Below are 19376 nucleotides of genomic sequence, written 5' to 3' on the forward strand. Positions count from 1 at the left end.
CGGGTCGATTCTCGTCTCGATGCCTAACTTTTTATTTTTATTGGGATCAATACCCGCGAGGAACTGCAGGAATTATTAGTCTGAGGTTGTCAGCAAGTCTACTGATAGATACTGTGGAAAAATTTTATTGTCAGTATTGTATTAGTTTACTCCCCCCTAAGCTTCACTCAATAGGTGGAGTGGTATTGCGTTTAGCGGTGTCTCTTTTTGACGGCCCCACAGGGGCGGGTCACTGTGTAATATTGCTTTTTCCTATTGAATAAAATGGCTGACCTCCTTCTACTAAAAAAAAAAAAAAATATCTAGGTTTTCAATCACCAGATTTTATGAGTTAAAATTACGATTTAAATACATTGTCTTTCCATTTTTGTGAATCCAATTTAATTTTTGACTTTTCAAATTAACTTGTTAATGTAAGGTAACTAATCTTCCATTAATTTTATTAAATTTATTTATTAAAAGATTTAAATATTACTTCAATTTACCAGATTTCATGGATTATAATTACGATATTAATATATATATATATACACCCATACTTTTTTTTGAATATGTATAATGAAAAAAAAAATCCAAAATAATGAAAAAGAAAGAGAGGAAAAAAAACCAAACAATATTTTTTTTTAGAAAAAAGTCAAAATAATTTAGAACCGTTATATATTCAACAACATATATATATATATATATATTTTGACGAATTATAGATAAATATATATATATATATATATATTCACAAAAATATATAAATATAATTTTTTTTTAGACGAATTATATATATATAATAAAAAAAGAAAAAGAAAAAAAAATAATGTATCTTTTCTAGAAGAAAGCTAAAATAATTTAGAGCCATTAGATTTTGAAATGATAAGATAGTCTTTTTATTCAAGAATGACATGACATGATTTGACAAATTAGTGAGGTGTATAGGTGACATGGCTTGACACCTAGGATTGAGACCACAAATCTTAGACCTCATTGAGGCCCTATATCATTGCCCTTATACAAAAGGGTTTCAACCTGTTATGAATTTATGACCAAGAGAGGGGGAAAAAAATTCAACTGCGAGTCTGCATCTACATTAAGAGATTAGAGTTTGATTCCTCCATGAATATTCGCATCAAAATTCAATACAGGTACTATGAACTCTGATACGATTTTCTTACTGACTCTTTTATTATGTATATTGTAAAGGAAATCGTTGAAAAGTTTAGTACAGACTCGATTATTGATGACTTTCGTGATATGAAAGAGCGATGAGTCCCATTTTGATGTAAAATTCAATTTAAAATTTTTATTATATCATAGACTATGTTTCATCATTGAGTTTATTTTTTATATTTAGGAAAAATAATGCGAACCATACCTGACGTTCGTTTCATTAGTAACTTTGGTACCTGAACTTAAAAAAATGTCAGATTAGTACTTGAGGTTCACTCCCCGACCCAATATAAGTATCTGGAGCCCATTTCGCCGTTACGCCGTTAGCCACGTGGCAATTTTTTAGGGGTATTTCTATCCGTTTTTGTGTTCCTACCACTGAGTCTGCTCATACCTGTTTTGTGGGCCCTTTGATTTTTCGCTCCAAATTTGGATGGAACGACTAAACCATCCTTTGACTGACCAAAATTCATACAATCTTGGTACCTGAACTTTAGTCTGCTCAATAATCTGATAGTCCAAAAATGGCAAAGAAATGAAACAACACAGAAGCTAAAAATTTGTCCACAACAACACAAAATTTCATTCAAGAAGGCATGTCCATTGCTACAAAAGTGATGAAGTTAGGCATATGTCCCAAAAAGCCATATTCAACAACTTAAAATGCCAATGTTTGAAGGCACATAAACAACAAAAATGACATGTATCACAAATAATTGAAGTTAGGCATTTTTTCCCTTTATTTTTTTATCCTTCTTATGTTTTTTTATCCTTCTTATATTGGCCCCCCTGATTTATAATCTCTGGCTCCGCCCCTGCCCGAGTTAAATTCTTTCTCTGGTGAGCTGTTTCCAATACTCTTGCTACAAACTTTAATCGTCATCGAAGACATTTGGCTACTTCTCATCTGTGTCCTATCTATAACTCTCATCCAGAACGCACAGAACATGCTTTGCTTCTGTGCCCCTGGGTTCTACAATCTTGGTTTGCTCGTCCTCTGTCTTATCGAGTTAGTGTGCAGACATTTACGACTTTTGATCGTTGATTGCTGACAATTCTTGATTATTAGACTGTCAATGCAGATGCTCACCTTAGCTCTCATGTTGCCTTCTTATTCTGGTACATATGGAAGGCTAGATGCAATTGTGTTTTTAAACACGTCCCTCTGGACCCTATTTCTGTTGCTTCTCGAGCCTTTGCTGCATCTACGGAGTACCTAATGATTCCTCCCAATTTGTCTCCTCATCGCAATCTGTAACATCATTCAACTTCTTCTCAAGTAACCCACTAGAAAGCTCCTCCTCCTTGATCTTTCAAGATAAATACCGATGCGGCTTGGGACTCGTCTTATCTTCGATGTGGTGTAGCAGCCATTCTCATGACTCAAATGGTTCCTTCATTGGAGTTCTGTCAAAAAGTGATTATGCTTCCTCTTCTCAAGTTGTTGAACCCTCAGCTCTTGAGCTTGTTCTCAGCCTAGCCTCTTCCATGTCTCTTTCTTCTTTTCAGCTGGAATCAGACTATTTGGCTTTGATTTCTACTTTTTAAAATCCTCTTTGGTGGTTGATTAGACTGCTTCGCACCTTGGGTTAAGGATTCGAGCTTGAGGTTCTCTCTTCAACTGTGTAAACTGGCTTTGGACCAGTAGTAAAGCTAATGTTGCTGCAGACTATGCAGCTTCTTTGGCTTTGCATAGGGTGTGCCCGGATGATTGGTCTTCCAATTGTAAGAATTTACTCCTTTAATTGTGGATCATGTGAAGTAATTGGTGTTTATGGTGTATATTCCATATATGATTTGATAGACTAATTGATGGATCCTAATTGCTCAATCAGAGGGAATTTCCTATATCTATTTCCATGATGGGTGGAAATCACTTAAGTCATTGATGGAAATTGGTCCTCTCTCACCCTATATAACCAGTGCACAATTCCATCTTATGTACACACATAAAGTACTCAAAACACGTATGAGAGTTTGAGGTGCAAGGGCTGAGAGAGAAACCATTTCATTTGGATTGACGACTTTGTCGAACCGCTATGTCTTGGTATACTACATATTGCTCCAATGGAACAAGGTATGTACGTAGTTTACGTTTTCTGCCTTACGGTTAATGTTATGAGATCATGTAAGTTCTAGATCTTGGTTTTATGTATTTAAACTCTTACATGTGGTATCAGAGCTCAGTAATAGAGCTTTCATGATTCTCCGTTAATGGAATATAAATTTTTTTGTTGTATATTTCGTGCCGCATTTATATATGCATATGAATTTTATTTACAACAAAATATATTTATATGAACGTTTCGCTAGTTATATGATTAATTTGGTTTGGTCATATGTTGTTCATCTGTAGCTGTTTGTTTTTTTGTTTTTTTTTTTATAAGACTTGCATCTTATGTATTATGATATATGATCATAATGGAATAAAAGAATAAATATGGTACTGTAAGCACAAATGAAATAATGGCATAACGCTAGTAGTTTGGTTTTGCTAGTTTTATGAATGTCAATTTTGATTGTTTATTTCATCTAACTTTTGAATTCATAGTATGGCAGTTTGTTAGTCACCAAAGTGGTCAAACTAGTAAGGTCTCATGAATATCAAATTAGATGATTATCAATTGCTTATGATATTGATGCATATGAATGAAAAATTGCCTTGTAAAGTTTTAAGGTTTACTCATAAGCATATTGATTTTCATTATTCATAAGAATTTAAGAATCGCCCAAAGGTAGATTAACCATTCATATGATTAATGAATAGAATGGAGTTTTTTTGATATATATCCTGTTAGATTAGTTTTGGAGATCCATAGATTACAAGCTTGTCTGATTGGGAATATACTCATTGCTCAAATGACGATAAATGCATCATTTTTAGTTAATTATCTACATGATAACTACCCAAAGGAGTATTGTGTTGATATACTTACTGTTTATATGTGTTTAGTGACTCAAAGAATTAATGTTGTGAGCCCTTGTATTATTGTGTTGCAGCTCATGTTTCGCTTCATTCGCATGCTTCGTCTATTCGAGTGCTCAATGGATTGAATTTCTCGGAATGGTGTGAACAAGTTCAGTTTCACTTAGGTGTTCTGGATCTGGATTTGGCACTCCAAACTGAGAAACCTACTACTCGAACTAATGAAAGTATAGATGAAGAAAAGGCTTTCCATAAGGCCTGGGAAAAGTCGAATAGACTGAGCATTATGCTGGTGCGAATGACTATAGCAAACAACATAAAGACTACACTTTCGAAAGCTGAAATTGCTAAGGAATTCTTGAAGAACATTGAGGATCGTTTCAAGAGTGCTGACAAGTCTCTTGCAAGGACATTAATGGCTGAACTTACCACCAAGAAATTTGATGGTAGGAGAAGCATGCATGAGCATGTTCTTGAAATGACTAATTTGGTAGCAAAGTTAAAGGCCTTGGGAATGAATGTGGATGAGTTCTTTCTTGTTCAATTTATTTTGAACTCCTTGCCTCCTCAGTATGAAGCATTTCAGATTAACTATAACACTATTAAAGATAAGTGGAATGTCAATGAATTTTCCAGTATGCTTGTTCAAGAGGAAGGAGGCTTAAGCAACAAGTACAAAATTCCATTCATCTTGAAGGTCATGGAGCTGAAAGAAAATTTGGAAGAAAACCTGGAAAGGGTGCTAAGAAAGGACCACCCACTACTACAAAAATTGCATATAAGGACACTGGAAAAGAGTCCTCTAATACATTTAAGTACTCTCTAAAAAAGATTCCTCTATCCAGCAGTCATTGTAAGTCAATACAAGGACACTGGAAAAGAGTCCTCTTTTCCTTACTAGAACACTTAAACTGTGTCCTTAAAAGTCCAAATCAAGTGTCCTCGTATACAATAGAGGACACATAAAATGTGTTCTCATATCAAGAAAAATGTGTCCTCTTTACCTTACTAGGACACTACTTCTGTGTCCTAAAAATGGAAATAGAGATGTCATCCTTTGCTTACAAGGACACATAAACTGTGTCCTTAAATGTTGAAAACCATGCAAAAAAAAAAATTCGCAAGCATTCTTAAAAGCACCAAAAGCAATATATTAGTCACCAAAATACACTATGACAATATGTATACTAATTAAGATCCGATCTAAGGAGAGTCAACTATAAAATGAAATTTAAAAAGTATAGTAACTACTATACTAATTTTCTCATTAGGTATGTTCTATAAACCTTGAATAGATGCAAAGCTATAGGAACTCCAATGATATGTCCTTGGCAAAATAAGAACCTAAATAAGCAAGCCAATAAACTGATATTTAGATAATTGATACAATGTCAAAGCCTCAAACTGCATATTAGGAGTCTGCAGAAAACACAAAAGAGCAAGCAGTCAATATCAGATATTATCAACTTGGCAAATCCAAATATGCATGTAAGAGAAAGGTTACAAAGGAAACTTACTTTGTAGTAACTCTCTTGAGCAAGATCAATGAATTTTCTGCCAAAAATAATGTCAAATGAGCAACAATTAGTCACTGTTTTAGGCTTGTTGAGCAACTATAATAACCAACCAGAAATGAGTGCAGACCATCATTACCTCAAGGATGTACCAACATTGAGATTTCCCGTTTCAAATTTCAGAGATAGGAGGATATCAGCCTCCATCTTGATCAGCTAAACAATCACCAAAAAATTACAATTAGTATGAATCCTATCTATGAGGTGCAAAAGGACCTACTAATTGATTAACAGAGATTCAACAACAAAGAAAAGATCAAATACATGTTGTTTAGTGAAGTTGAAGTAAGTTTAGCTGTGGAGTTTAAGTAACTTTATCTTTCTCACCAACAACAAAAGTTACTCTCACCAATGCAAAAAGCTACTATCACCGCCACAAAAAACTACTTTTACGACCAACAAAAAATACTCTCACCAACATAAAAAACTACTATCACCACCCTGAAAAGCTACAATCACCACCACCAAAAGTTACTCTCACCAACAACAAAAGATACTCTCATCAACATCAAAAACTCTTCTCACCAACAACAAAAAGCTACTTTCACCAAAACCGAAAGCTACTCTCACTAACTCTGAGAGCTACTCTCACCAATATTGAAAACCGCTTCACTTGCTCTCTTTTTGAAATGATGCAAGTGCAAGACAAGTATTGCCAAAATTCAACCACAAAAACAAAATCACAAACCATAATAAAACACCATTAGAAACATAGATACCATAACATCAAAATTGAACAATGAGGCATAAAATTAAGATCTAATTTCATTACCGTAACTCAAAACAATACAAAAGCTACTTAGAAATCAAAACAATTGTAAAATTCATAGCAATTACCCAAATCAAACCAAAGCTATCAAATTGAATGACAAATAACAATACAGGAGTTTCTGCCATTTCCAAAAACAATAGCAATACATGATTCAAACCATAAATCTATAAGAAAATAAAAACTTAGCACAACGAACCATAGAACAATCAATTCTGGTGAGTTATATTCCTGCAACATTGTCCTCGTGTGCGGAGATGGGGAGAATCTACTCCAACTTGTCTCTGTTCGGGTCGGTTTCGACTGAGAAAGGTAATGGGGATGGAATCGGCAACAGAATCGGCGATGGCGTTGAGGAAGGGTGCTGCCGGAGCCGAGGCGAGTGAGTTGCGTGTGGCATCTCGAGCCAGAATTGGAGATTTGAGTTACGGGGCTATGCAAGATATTGAGGCGCTTATTTCAATCATGGTGATCCTTAAGCTCAGACGTGGCCGGAGATAAAAGAAAGAAAAACCACAGACTTGACGACTTCGGCGACGGTGCATACGATGGTTTTCCGGCCTCGGCGGGCCATAAGATTTTCGAATTTTAATGTCCGGCTTCCTCTGAACTCATTGGTGGTGGTGGTGCATTGAAAGGATGGTCGAAGATCGATTAGAGTTGAGGAACAATGATGCCGTAACCTTGGATTGTGTGTGGTGGCTGGAGCCTTAATTGGCGATAGGGTGGCTGGGCTTTGGTCAGGTTTGTGTTATGGTTCAATTGATGATGACCGTGATGAGAGATGGTGGCCGGAATTGATGTTTTTCGGTGATTGTAGAGGAAAGAGAAGAAGAAGAGAGATCGGAGAGAGAGAGAGAGAGAGAGAGAGAGAGAGAGAGAGAGAGAGAGAGAGAGAGAGAGAGAGAGAATGAATTTCTTTTCGTTTTGGCCAGAGACTAATCATGGAGTTAGTTTTCTTCCACGAAGGGTAAAATCGTCAGGGTGGAAATAATTTGAAGATACAAGTGGTCTTATGTGTACAAGAAAACTTTGGTGACCTTATAACTAATTTAAGTTTCAAACTGACACTTGTGTGTAATTTTCTAAAAAAAAATACAATTAAACCATACATTACATCCAAGTCTATGTTATAACTTGTAACTCCTTGTCTATGCATGTTATAACACCAAGTATGGTAACATTTAATTTTATAAAATCAAATTGACCAAAACATGAGATTTATCTTTTCAAGTTCACAAATTTTGCTACTTCAACAAGACTAAGCGTCAAAACATGTTGAAGAAAAAGTATCAAAATCAGCCAATGTCTTGGCATACAATAGCATGCCGTGACCCAAATTGGAGTTTCGTCTAATTCTGCAATTTCTCGGATTTTAGAATAGCAATGATCAATATAAATAGAGAAAGAGACAACAGGGGAAAGAATAGGGACTAAACCTCTGATTTGATTTTTGTGACTGAAAACAAAGACAGAATACCAAATTAGATTGCTCTTCATCTTAAATCAACTCCAAACCAATCATATATGACAAATCTAGGCCAACAAAAAAAAGGAAATCCAAATCAATTCTGCAAGTAGACACAAAACATTTTTCTACAAAAGTCAGAGCATGACAGAAAAGATTCAAATTTTGAAAATTCTTGAATTCAAGGGAAGAAGACCCAAATTCAGATTTAGGCCAAGAAAACAAAATCTTAAAAAAAAAAAAAAAAAAACAGGGGAAAGTAAAAGAAGGAAACCACATAACAGAGAGATGGACAAACCATTTGAATTCAACTCCATAGTTAAGAATCAAGGCTCCATAAATCAAAACATTGTTGTACATGATAATGACTATTCATGCAATAGGTATTGCTTAATGTATGTGATTGACAGAATTATAATGTATGCGATTGACATACTTGTAATATGTGATTGATTAGTATAGCTATTATGTATTGCCTTTTGTATACATGATGTAACCCTATATAAACCTCATGATGAGATGAATACAATACAATTATCCAATTCTCTACAACACGTTATCAGCACGATACTCTAACCTAAGCCCTAGCAAAAAAAAACTCTAACACCTGAAATTTCTTTCACCAAAAACTGCCGCAAGCTCCTAGCCCTTGCTAGCCATACCGTACGCTGCTCCTGCAGCCCTTGAGCACCCGTGTGCAGCACGCTCGTTCCTGTGCAGATCATCTTGTTTGCACTCCCTGAAAGGTCTTTATCGGGACCTCAGATAAAAATCATTCCTTCATCAAAGTTGTTCGTCTCTGCCTCTTCTATCTGACCTCCAAATTTCAGCCCTATTGGAGTCGTTTTGAGATCTGTACATCATTCGAAGTGGGAGCTGTTCAGAAGCGAATTTGCTCCAAATTTCAACAAGTAAGTTTTAAAGATTAAAGTTCCTGCTTTCTTGTCTTTTAAATTCCTTTATTTTCTGCAGGATTTTCAATATACGAACATGGGTTCGATTATTTAATAAAGCGGAATTGTGGGGATTCACGCTTAACGAACTAAGAGTGTTCATAATGCTCGGACTAAGAGCGTCCGTAAGCATCAAATTGTGACCATATTAAAACATTATTATTTGGTCTAATCCAAAAGAGATTATTGGAAATTGTTTTCTTGGTAGCATAGCTCGAAAATCTTGTTATTTTAGTTTTCATGAAAGTTTAGCTCTGAAACTAATATATCTTCTCTTCTTATTTTCAGGATGTCGAATGAACTTAGACTCGACTTTCCCATGCTTGACACAACAGGCTCGGATGACCACAGTTGGGCAACCGATGTCGAGAACCACCTCACTTGAAAGGGAATATTACCCATAATCCAGGCACCTAACCTGGATCGTGTGTTCGTGCGAACACCTAAAAAGCATGCTCAAGCAGTTATCTTGATGCGACGCCATATGGACATGGCACTCAGATTGGAGTCTATGTCGATCAAGGATGCAAGAGAGCTATGGATAGCACTACAAGAGCGCTTTGACAATGTCCAAGATTCCCTCCTCCCTAACTTGAAGGTTCAATGGAACAATCTGCGCTTTGCTGATTTCAAGTCTGTTGCTGAATATAATTCAAAAGCTCTTCGCCTAGAGTCCATGTTGAGGTTTCGTGGACAACCTGTCACAGAGCAAGAGCTAATTGAGAAAACTCTCTCCACCTTTCCCGTTTCAGCTATTGTGGTATCAAAGCAATACCGCACTGAAGTCAATGTTGGATGGATCACGAGGTTTCATCAGCTTATCAATCTCATATCTGTAGCTGAGAAACATGATAACATACTCGTGAGGAATTATAATTCAAGGCCCATTGGAACTAAAAGCGTTCATGAGGGGAATTATAATGCACCCAAAAGAGGGCGCAAAGAGTGGAACCCTAAGAATAAGGGATATAAGGGACGTATGGGTCTATATAACCGCCCTAACAAGGAAGGAAACCGCACGTTTAGTGCGGATACACATGGTGGCAATGCCACACGTGGGAGAGGTGGTCGTGGTATCCCTGGTTGTGGTAGTGGCACCATGGGTCGTGGTGGAGGCGCCATGGGTCGTGGTGGAGGCGCCATGGGTCGTGGTGGTGGCACCAACCCTCCTAGGGATCGCCCACAACGTGCACAATGTGCACCTCAGTTAAAGGGAGGCAACCACAATGACATGTGTCATCGATGTGGATCAAGTGAGCATTGGTTCAAGCAATGCAAGGCAAGCGAGCAACTAGCTTCAAGATACAGGGCATACAGGGACCTGAGGGAGCAAGAAGTGTACCTTGCAGAAGAAGAAGAAAATGGTGGAGACATCCATCTCACCATAGAGAACTTCAAAACTGACAATGAAGTGCACAAGGGTGCAGCAGACTTTGTTTAGATTAGTCCTTTTATTTTCCAAGAATTTTTGTAATGGCAATATGCCTTAGTCAATAAATGACATTTGTATTGAACTCTTTCTTATGTGGTGCACCCAATGAAATATGATGTCTAGGAAAGTTATTGAGATTAATGGTACTTGAGAGAGCCTTGCTCCACCAACATATCTCTCTACTTTCCTGGTCATATTTGATTGGAGTTACCAAATGGATAGAGTGATGACTACAATGTGTCTTAGTTTGATTTTATTTTGGATTAGACTTTTTGGGACCTTTGATATGATGTCATCATTGGCTATCTTTATTAATAAAGTATCGTATTATTATTCGATGTCATGGACATGTTTTAATTCCGAACTTTATTATTTTTCAGTATGTTTCCTGGAGAGTTGGAATGCCTTGTTGATAGTGGCACCACACATACTATATTGCGACATAGGCAGCTATTTCTATGGATGACGCCTAGTCGATCTTCTGTGACTACGATGGCTGGACCATCACAATTGATTCATGGTCGAGGACCAGTTCAATTTATGTTGCCAAATAGCACAAGTATTAATGTCACCGAAGCTCTATATGCTCCTAGGGCTGGAAGGACCCTATTGAGTTTTAAAGATATAAGAGCCAATGGTTTTCATGTGGAAACACATTGTGAGAATAGACAAGAGTTCGTTTGCATCACCTCTAATGACTATGGACATAAACAAGTATTAGAGAAACTTATGTGTCGATCTAGTGGGTTGTATGCAACCACTATTCGAATTATTGAATCCAACCATGTCATGAGAGATGACTTATGAGATTCTGACACATATAGGCTTTGACATGACCGTTTGGGACACCCATGTAGTGATATGATGATCCGTATATTAAAGACTCACACGGACATCCATTTTTCAAAACAAAAAGAAGTCAGAACCAAAATTCAATCCAAGGTAGGGCTGGCGCCGCCTACCCCCTGCGGCCCAAAAGTGGTATTGAAGCCACCAATACCTCCTTGGTTCCTTTTTCTACTTCTAAAGTCAATTGTGACTTCGTGGCTCAACCGGATATTTCCCTGGTTGTTTCTAAAGCCCATATTTCGTTTTGCCAAGCCTGCTTTTTAGCAAAATTAGGACCGAGACCATCCTATGCAAAGGACACTAACGAAAATATTCCATTCTTACAAAAAAATCCAAGGTGATATTTGTGGACCTATTCAACCAACTTGCGGACCATTTAGATATTTTATGGTGTTGGTTGATGCATCGACATGATAGTCACATGTCATGCTATTGTCCACAAGAAATGCTGCATGTGCTAAACTCCTAGCACAAATCATTAAATTAAGGGCTCACCACCCTGATCATCCCATTAAGTCAATTCGTCTTGACAATGCTGGAGAGTTTACATCAAAAAACGTTTGATGACTATTACATGTCCATTGGGATTGAGGTTGAACACCCTGTTCCTCATGTTCACACCCAAAATGGTCTCGCAGAAGCTGCCATTAAAAGATTTCAAATGGTCGCTAGAGCATTGGTTATGCGCACCAATCTCCCTGTTTCTGCTTGGGGCTATGCAATATTGCATGCAGCTGTGCTCATTCATCTGAGGTCTACTACCACTCAACCCTTTTCTGCGTCCCAGATGGTTACTCGATATGAGCCTGATGTCTCACACTTACGCATATTTGGGTGTACAGTTTATGTGCCAATTGCGCCGCCACAGCGCACCAAAATGGGTCCTCAAAGACGATTAGGCATTTATGTTGGATATGACTCTCTAACCATTATCCGCTACTTAGAACCCTTGATAGGCGATCTATTCACTATGCCAAAAACTGCATCACACTACACTTTTTAGACAACGAAAAAAAAATTTCCGTTGTGTGATCACTGAAACTGCTTCACACAACAGGTTTAATGAGATTTGCGTTGTATAAGGAGGTCGTACATCAATTTTTTTGGATCCAAGATTATTGTACAACAGTTTTAAGGATTTCTCTGTTGTCTGAATGTAAAAAAAATTCCCCCTCACCTTGCTCAAATTTGGGTCGAAATTTTGACTCACCTTGCACAACAGTATTGTTGTATATGTTGTATGAGAGTAAGTTGCAAAACAACATACAACGCATTTTTTTGTTTCCGTTGTGCAAGTTTGGAAGAAAATCACATGTACCCCAAAATGTGAGTGAGTAGCCCCAAAAAGGCCAATATTTGAGTGAAATGCTGGTACACGATTTAAGCTCCTACAACGGAATGACTTATTTGTGTTGTCTGAATGAGAAATGTATGTCCCTAACGTCAAAACTGCTTCTTTGATTGCACATAGGCGGGAATTTTCCCTCCTTGCTCCCTTAACTCAAATTTAACATGTACATGATCAGACAACTCAATTTCATACATGCGTTGTGTGAAAAAGTTAAAAAAAAAAAAAAAAAAAACCCCGCCTTTAGTTAGGGCCTTAGTGACTTTGTCTCCCCACTCGGCTTGCACAAAGTAACTCTGCCTTCAGGCCCTTCTTCTTGTTCGTGTCTATCTCTTTAGAAGCCAACCATTTCCTCTCTCATCTCTCCTCACCTGCAAACCAAAAAGGAAGAAACCCAAAGTTTTGATTCTAAGCAACATCACCACGAAGGTAACTCCCTCTTCTCCTTCTCTAGATTTGGTCTCTTCGCCCCATTCTACTATGTTTTAATTTCCTGATTAGGCTAAAACGCCTGAAACTCGATCTGACCTAAAAGTTCGACTAAAGCTCGCCTCTCTCTCTCTCCTGCAGCCCCACTCTCCTCTCTCTCTCTCTCTCTGTGTCTCTCTCCGGAACTGCGGCACGACGCCTTTTCTTTCTTCTACGGTGACGCCGTGATGGACTGACGGTGCGCGTTGATTCTGGGTTTTTGTTTCTCTTAATTTCTACTTCTGGGTCTTCACTCTTCAATCGATTTATGGCTTCCTCTTAATTTCTTCTTCTGGGTATTCAATTTTCAGTCTTCAAGTCTGGGTTTGGCTCGAACTCTACTAGGTGAAGCAGCTTCGATTTCAGTTTTCGACTCAATTTCGGAAACTTCAAGCTTGGTAAGTTGCTGCCATCTTTCTTGCTTCGATTTCTGGGTTCGAATTGCATCTGTTACTTTTGCTATACTCTATACATATGACTGATATGAGATTAAAATTGGATATGTGATCTGTTTTGTCCTTCTAGATTTCTGGGTTCGAATTGCATTTGTCACTTTTTGCCTTTCTGTTTTGACTTTTGACTTGAAAATTTGAAATTTAGTTGCATTTGTTGGTTTCAGCTTTGCTGTTCGTATGTTTCTGAACAAAATTAGATTTGTTTAATGGTTTTCGCCACATAATAATTGGGTCCAAGCTCTGAATTTTTGTTTAATATTGTAAATGCACTACTAGATATTGAGATTTATGTAAGTTCTACCTGCAGGTGGTGTGGTTGAAGGTTGAATTATGCAAGCTGCTGGTGGATAAAAGATCTGCTGAACTCAAGTTAATAGTTTCTCTCATGTTATAGTTTTTTAATACATGTTCCTTTTTTGTAGTGGTCCTTATTGGCTTATTCTAAATAGCTTTTCATTTTTCAGTATTCTTTTATTAAATTATTTTTGTTGTGGTGATCTTACTCCAGAAAATAACAATTAACAATTTTGTTTCTTGTTACTGTTGCCAGGCCAAATGACTTCCATGATATTCCCAAATACTTTCTTGAGGTAATGCAACGAGGTAGGATATGTAATAAGTTGTTCGTCATGTGCCATGGTTGGCTGGTTTGTATGATTTGCACAGTGTATATGAAATATTGAAATGTCTCTTGTTATACAACTTATATTCATCAAAAACTCAAGAAGTATTATACAAGTGAACTAGAGTCTATATCAGAGAAACAAAGAGCAAGCAGGAACATACCATTTGTACTTGTATATCACCTATTTGAACAGTTTAATTGCCGTAAAATACTTGGACATTCTTCTGTTATTAGAAATACCATAGCATTTCATTACCCATGCTCAGTTCTCAACTGATATGGACCTAACACAAGTCCACAACCCTAAAAGGCTAAAAATATGGATTAAGTGCGCTGAAGAATCATTTCAAAAATGTGTCTTACTCATGTATCTGACAGTTCAACTTGTGAGATATACATCGCTATCATCATATCTAAGAAATGTTAAATTATGCATGTGAAGCTGTCAAGGACCTTCTAGATATAATAGTTGTTTTATAACTTGCAGGCAATTCCACATGTTGTAGCTATGGTTAGAGCTGCTGACAAGAAAAGCCCAAGAGAGGCTGTTGAGTTTGTCCTACAACTGTTGAAGGTAATTACGTTTTGGGTAGTTATCATACCTGCATGAGCAGAGATGTATATGGTTACCAAAAACAGAACTTTCACTTGGCCTATATGGTCATACACGAGAGCAAAAAGGTACAGTTCCCATTCGATGTTGATTCAGAATTATAGTCTTTTTTTTTCTTTTTTCTTTTTGCTTAATAATGATATGAGTTGTATAGTATCATAATTCTCTTGTGACGTTTGGTGATTACTCCTCAGGTCTGCTTCACCACAAACCTCTGTCTCACCTGTCAAAGGCCGCCGATCGAGATCATTGTCGAGGTCTAGAAGGAGTCGTTCTAGGTACACTGGAAATCTCAATTTTCTAACTGTTCAGTGTCAATAAAATCTGGGTTATTGGCTAGTATAACTGCATGTATATATGTTATGTTACATTGTGGAAATTCATGGTTTTTTTTTTGTAAGTTTTGGGTTTATTCCAACCAAAATATTTGGGTTCAAGCTTTGTTGTATTAGTTGAATATGAATCTTGTTTTTCTTACTCCAGGAGCCCATCTGTGGATGCAACCAATCCTGGAAACAACTTGTATGTAACAGGCTTATCCACAAGGGTTACCTCTGCTGATGTTGAGAAATTCTTTAACAAAGAATGCAAGGTATGAGCTATTATAACTTTATTTTCTGAATAATATATGGAACTTACCCTGAGACAGCTTCATGTAGATTGAATTTGTTGTGCTATAGTGCTTTTAATTGACTGCAACATTTTAAACACAAATATCTTATGCATGACCAAAATAGTTATCTTAAACAATGGACAGACAAACCAACTCTTTTTTGACCAAAAAAGGAAGTAACAACTTGAAAAGCATGTTATTAAGTGTACTTTGGACACAGTAGGCAGCAGGTGTGTTATGTCTGCCATCAGCTTATCACTAGATAGGTCAATTGTATTTCATTTAGCTATTATACTTGAATCTCCCTAGAACAGGAAGGAAAATTGTAAGTTCGGAAGAAGGGAGTAACTTCCTTGGTAACTTAACAGCTTTCCTTTCCATTTAGTTTCTGTTCTTGAGATTAAAGAGAAGCTTCATTTTCTATCCTATGATAAATAATTTTTATCAGTTGGTAATGTAGTGCTTGTCATTTCTCTCTATGCACTAAGATATCTAGTTTCCTTTCTACTACCGGGCTTTAACTAAACTTGCTGAGGCAAGAGTAGTCGCTCGTCCTTGATGTTCACCTAGAAAGTGATAACCTGAGAGTACCTTATTGGAGATCTTATGTTGATAAATTACAACTAAGCTTTGGTTTCAGGTGTTGGAGTGCCATCTTGTAACTGACCCTCGCTCCAGAGAATCTCGTGGATTTGCATTTGTCACAATGGAAACTGTAGAGGATGCAGAGCGATGCATTAAGTACTTGAATCGCTCTGTGCTTGAAGGTCGACTAGTCACTGTGGAAAAGGTATCAGTTTCTGTCAAAGGATCAAGATAGTTACTATGTAGTATGCTGCTAAATTATTTTATAATGAAGATTTTCTTTCTTCAGAAATGTTGCCTGATAAGTTTTGGCAGCAGGTCTGGTGTGTGTACTTCATCGAATTCACAATCTAATTCTAGTGTGTGCTAATCATAATGAATATGATTATAATAGAGTTTTGGGTGAATTGATTGTACTGGATACTTACTTATTTTCTGTACTCTCTACTTGTGTATTTTCAAGTTTGGTAATTGAATGGATAGAGTATTGTTCTGTTGCAGTTTCTAGGTATATATTGAGTCATTGATTACCAGATTTTCACCATGGGGGGAGCTCGTTCTAGGAAGAGAAACCATCGAGATGATGAAGATAGTTTTCGTAGAGGGATTTCCAGAAGGATACATTGAATGAGGAGGAAAAAAGGAGGGGGTTTCTGGGTACATTGATCTATAAATCTGGAAGAAGAAGAGGTGGAGAAGAAGACCCAGCAGCAACAATAACCACAACAACAAGGAGGTTACTAGGAACAGCAGCAGAAGAAGATCATCGTCCAAATCCTCTGCTCCTCTGCTCGAGTTGGTCTGTTTGTTGAGGTCTTTTCCTTATTCCTATAATTCATCATTAATTTCTGCTACGTCTCTATTTGGTTTCCTAGGATAAATAAACAGCTTAAAGAATGTTTATAGAACTGGGTAAACATTGATTCAATTTGAGGTTTTAGATTGAGATAAAGTTTTGATTTTTTGTTGTTGTTCTGAAGCTGATTTTGGTTTTTGAGTTGCAGGGAGGAATCCAAGTTCTAATAATAACCAATCTTGGTCGAAATCTACAAGGGATTCTAAAAGTGGGTCTTGAAGAAAATTGATGTCAATGCTATAGGATATCGTTACTGTTTTGTTGAACTTCAGGTGTGTTTTGTTGGGTCAAGGATTATTCTTTTATTATGAGCTGAAATTGCAGTTCATTTTCTAATGTATACCTTGTAATGTTTGTATGCATTACATAGATCATCTGTATGCATTAATAAGATTGATTATCTATTCACCAGGTATTTACATAGATCATCTAACTGGCCACCTCTAATTCTTTATCTAACTTTTTTTATTTTTTTCTTTGCAAGAATAGAAGTTGGAGAAACTTCAGGAAGAGGATCTTGTTGAAAGGCCGTTCAAGAAGAAACAGATCAAGATCAGGTTTCCTGAATGGGGAAGAAGTGGGAGATTTGCTCCATTTGGAGGTAAGGTGGGTTTACATATTTTGTTCACAAGTAAAAGTGCTACAAGCCATTTTTTTTTCACCTTAAAAAGATCTATTCATCTGCAAATTGTGTGTATTAATTGCAACCATATCTGTGGTCTACCAGGTGTTGTTTAGCAGAGCAAATCTCACAATTGAAAAAGGAGAGAAACTGGCCATTATTGGCCCAAATGGATGTGGCAAGAGTACTTTGCTTAAACTAATAATGGGTTTACAAAAGCCAATAGCAAGTGAAGTTCTGCTTGGGGAGCATAATGTCCTAACAAACTTTTTTGAGCAAAATCAGGTGTGTACTGCCATTACTATTTGCTACTTTGAAATAACTAATAGCATGGGGTTTCTTCTTAGTAAAAGAGGAACCGGATCTGTAAATTTCCTTGTCAGAATATATTGTTGGTTGACTTAGCTTTTATGGGATACACGTAACATGCTTTGTTCAGAATTTTATGTTCAAAACTACTAATGTTGACTCCGTATCTAGTTCAGTGATTTTAATTTATAGAGGATCTTTTGTGTTAACTGTAAGTTTTTGAGTCCTAAGCATGGTAATTTTATTTAACCATTCATATGATTCTCAGTGGCATGCATTCGCTTCTCATGTTTAGGTACAAAAATCTGGCAGTTAGTTAGTTTGGTATGAAAATCTGGCAGGTACAAAAATCTGGCAGAGAAAATATAGTCACTTGACTCAACTTCTCATAACTTTGTTATTATGTTCATGCCTCATTCATCAAAATGATTAAGTAAACCCTTTGATATATTAAATCAATTTCAGTGGGAGAGGAGAGGCAGCAGCCAACCCAAGTAGATATTGATCAAGTGCGAAATGAGTGGGGGAAGTTTGTTGTCAACACATATGTGCATGAACCTTGAAGTAGCGCGCTTGTTGCTGGTACAATTTTGATATGGAAAGCATCTTTTTTGTGCTTCTCTGCTGGTACATTATCATGCACCATGTGGCATGTTTTGGAATAATACATATATATGTATCAGCTTTTTGATGTCCCAAGTAGATGGGCATGCACTAGAATGCTTTTCTTATTTGCAATGTTGGCTTCAATGATTAGTGGTTTGCAAAGTTTATATTTGATGGTTGGCAATGTTTATATTTGATGAACTACTGTTCATTTGGTAAATGGACCAAATGAATGTACAATTTAATTCAGGAATGGGATGTTCAAATAATCAGACAACAGAATAGAGATATAATGACAACTGCCCGTTGTCTGAATGGCCAAAATTGGGACAAACACACTGCAATCGTTCATATCACACATCAGTTTTTAACAAATCAGTCTCTTCTAATTTATACTCACACAACAGAAGCAATTGAACTCTGTTGTCCAAAAACTAAATCAGACAACAGTTGCAATTGAACTCCGTTGTCCCAAATGTTGATCATACAACAGATATAGTCTAAGCACTGAAGTTTGAGGATCAATCAGACAACACAAAAAATAAAAGTATGTTGTCTGATATGCTTAACATACAACAGCTTGAAACCAAGCACTGTTGTCTGAAGACAGCGCTTCAACTGCTGCGCAGCTGCGCATGGCATCTGCCGAGCCATCTGTCGAGCCATCACACAACAGTTATAACACATACCCGTTGCCTGTTTGCTTATCAGACAACTGTGTTCCACCGTTGTCTGAATTTTCAACAGACAACGGCTCGCTCTACAACGGTGGCACTCCAAATCAGACAACAGTTTCTGTCTGTCGTCTGATAAGGATTTTGGCATAGTGATTTACCGCTAGATTTGCGGATTGTCACTTTGATGAGACAGTCTTCCCGTCGTTAGGGGAGATAGGAACAATAATGTTCAACAGGAATGACAGGAATTGTCGTGGTCTGTCCCCACTTTGTCTCATCTTGATCCCGAACCGCACAGTCTGAAATTGAAGTGCGGAAAATTCTCGATCTTCAGAACATAGCAGACTTTATGCCTGATGCGTTTTCTGATATCGCTAAAGTGACAAGATCACATATACCTGCTGCAAACGTGCCTGTAAGGATTGATGTTCCTAAAAATCATGGACATGGAGCCACCCCTAGGGGTATTG

At 37.1% G+C, this 19376-nt stretch overlaps 1 protein-coding gene across 2 annotated transcripts; it reads left to right on the forward strand.

Moving 5' to 3' along the window:
* The first annotated feature begins 14566 nt into the window (after positions 1-14566).
* Positions 14567-18308, forward strand: LOC121050187 (serine/arginine-rich splicing factor SR45a-like). 2 transcript variants are annotated; one of them, XM_040509553.1, is made up of 9 exons: positions 14567-14706; positions 14833-14916; positions 15122-15230; positions 15892-16041; positions 16338-16649; positions 16841-16964; positions 17182-17298; positions 17420-17599; positions 18089-18308. In XM_040509553.1, the coding sequence occupies exons 1-5, from the start codon at positions 14642-14644 to the stop codon at positions 16353-16355; spliced, it is 426 nt and encodes a 141-aa protein (XP_040365487.1). In that variant the 5' UTR covers positions 14567-14641; the 3' UTR covers positions 16356-16649; positions 16841-16964; positions 17182-17298; positions 17420-17599; positions 18089-18308. The 2 variants fall into 2 exon arrangements, with proteins under 2 accessions (XP_040365487.1, XP_040365486.1); XM_040509552.1 differs by lacking the exons at positions 16338-16649; positions 16841-16964; positions 17182-17298; positions 17420-17599; positions 18089-18308 and adding an exon at positions 16155-16195 and having other exon boundaries at positions 14569-14706.
* The last annotated feature ends 1068 nt before the right edge of the window (positions 18309-19376 follow it).

Source organism: Rosa chinensis, chromosome 6, assembly GCF_002994745.2.
Source record: "Rosa chinensis cultivar Old Blush chromosome 6, RchiOBHm-V2, whole genome shotgun sequence".
Classification (NCBI taxonomy): domain Eukaryota; kingdom Viridiplantae; phylum Streptophyta; class Magnoliopsida; order Rosales; family Rosaceae; genus Rosa; species Rosa chinensis.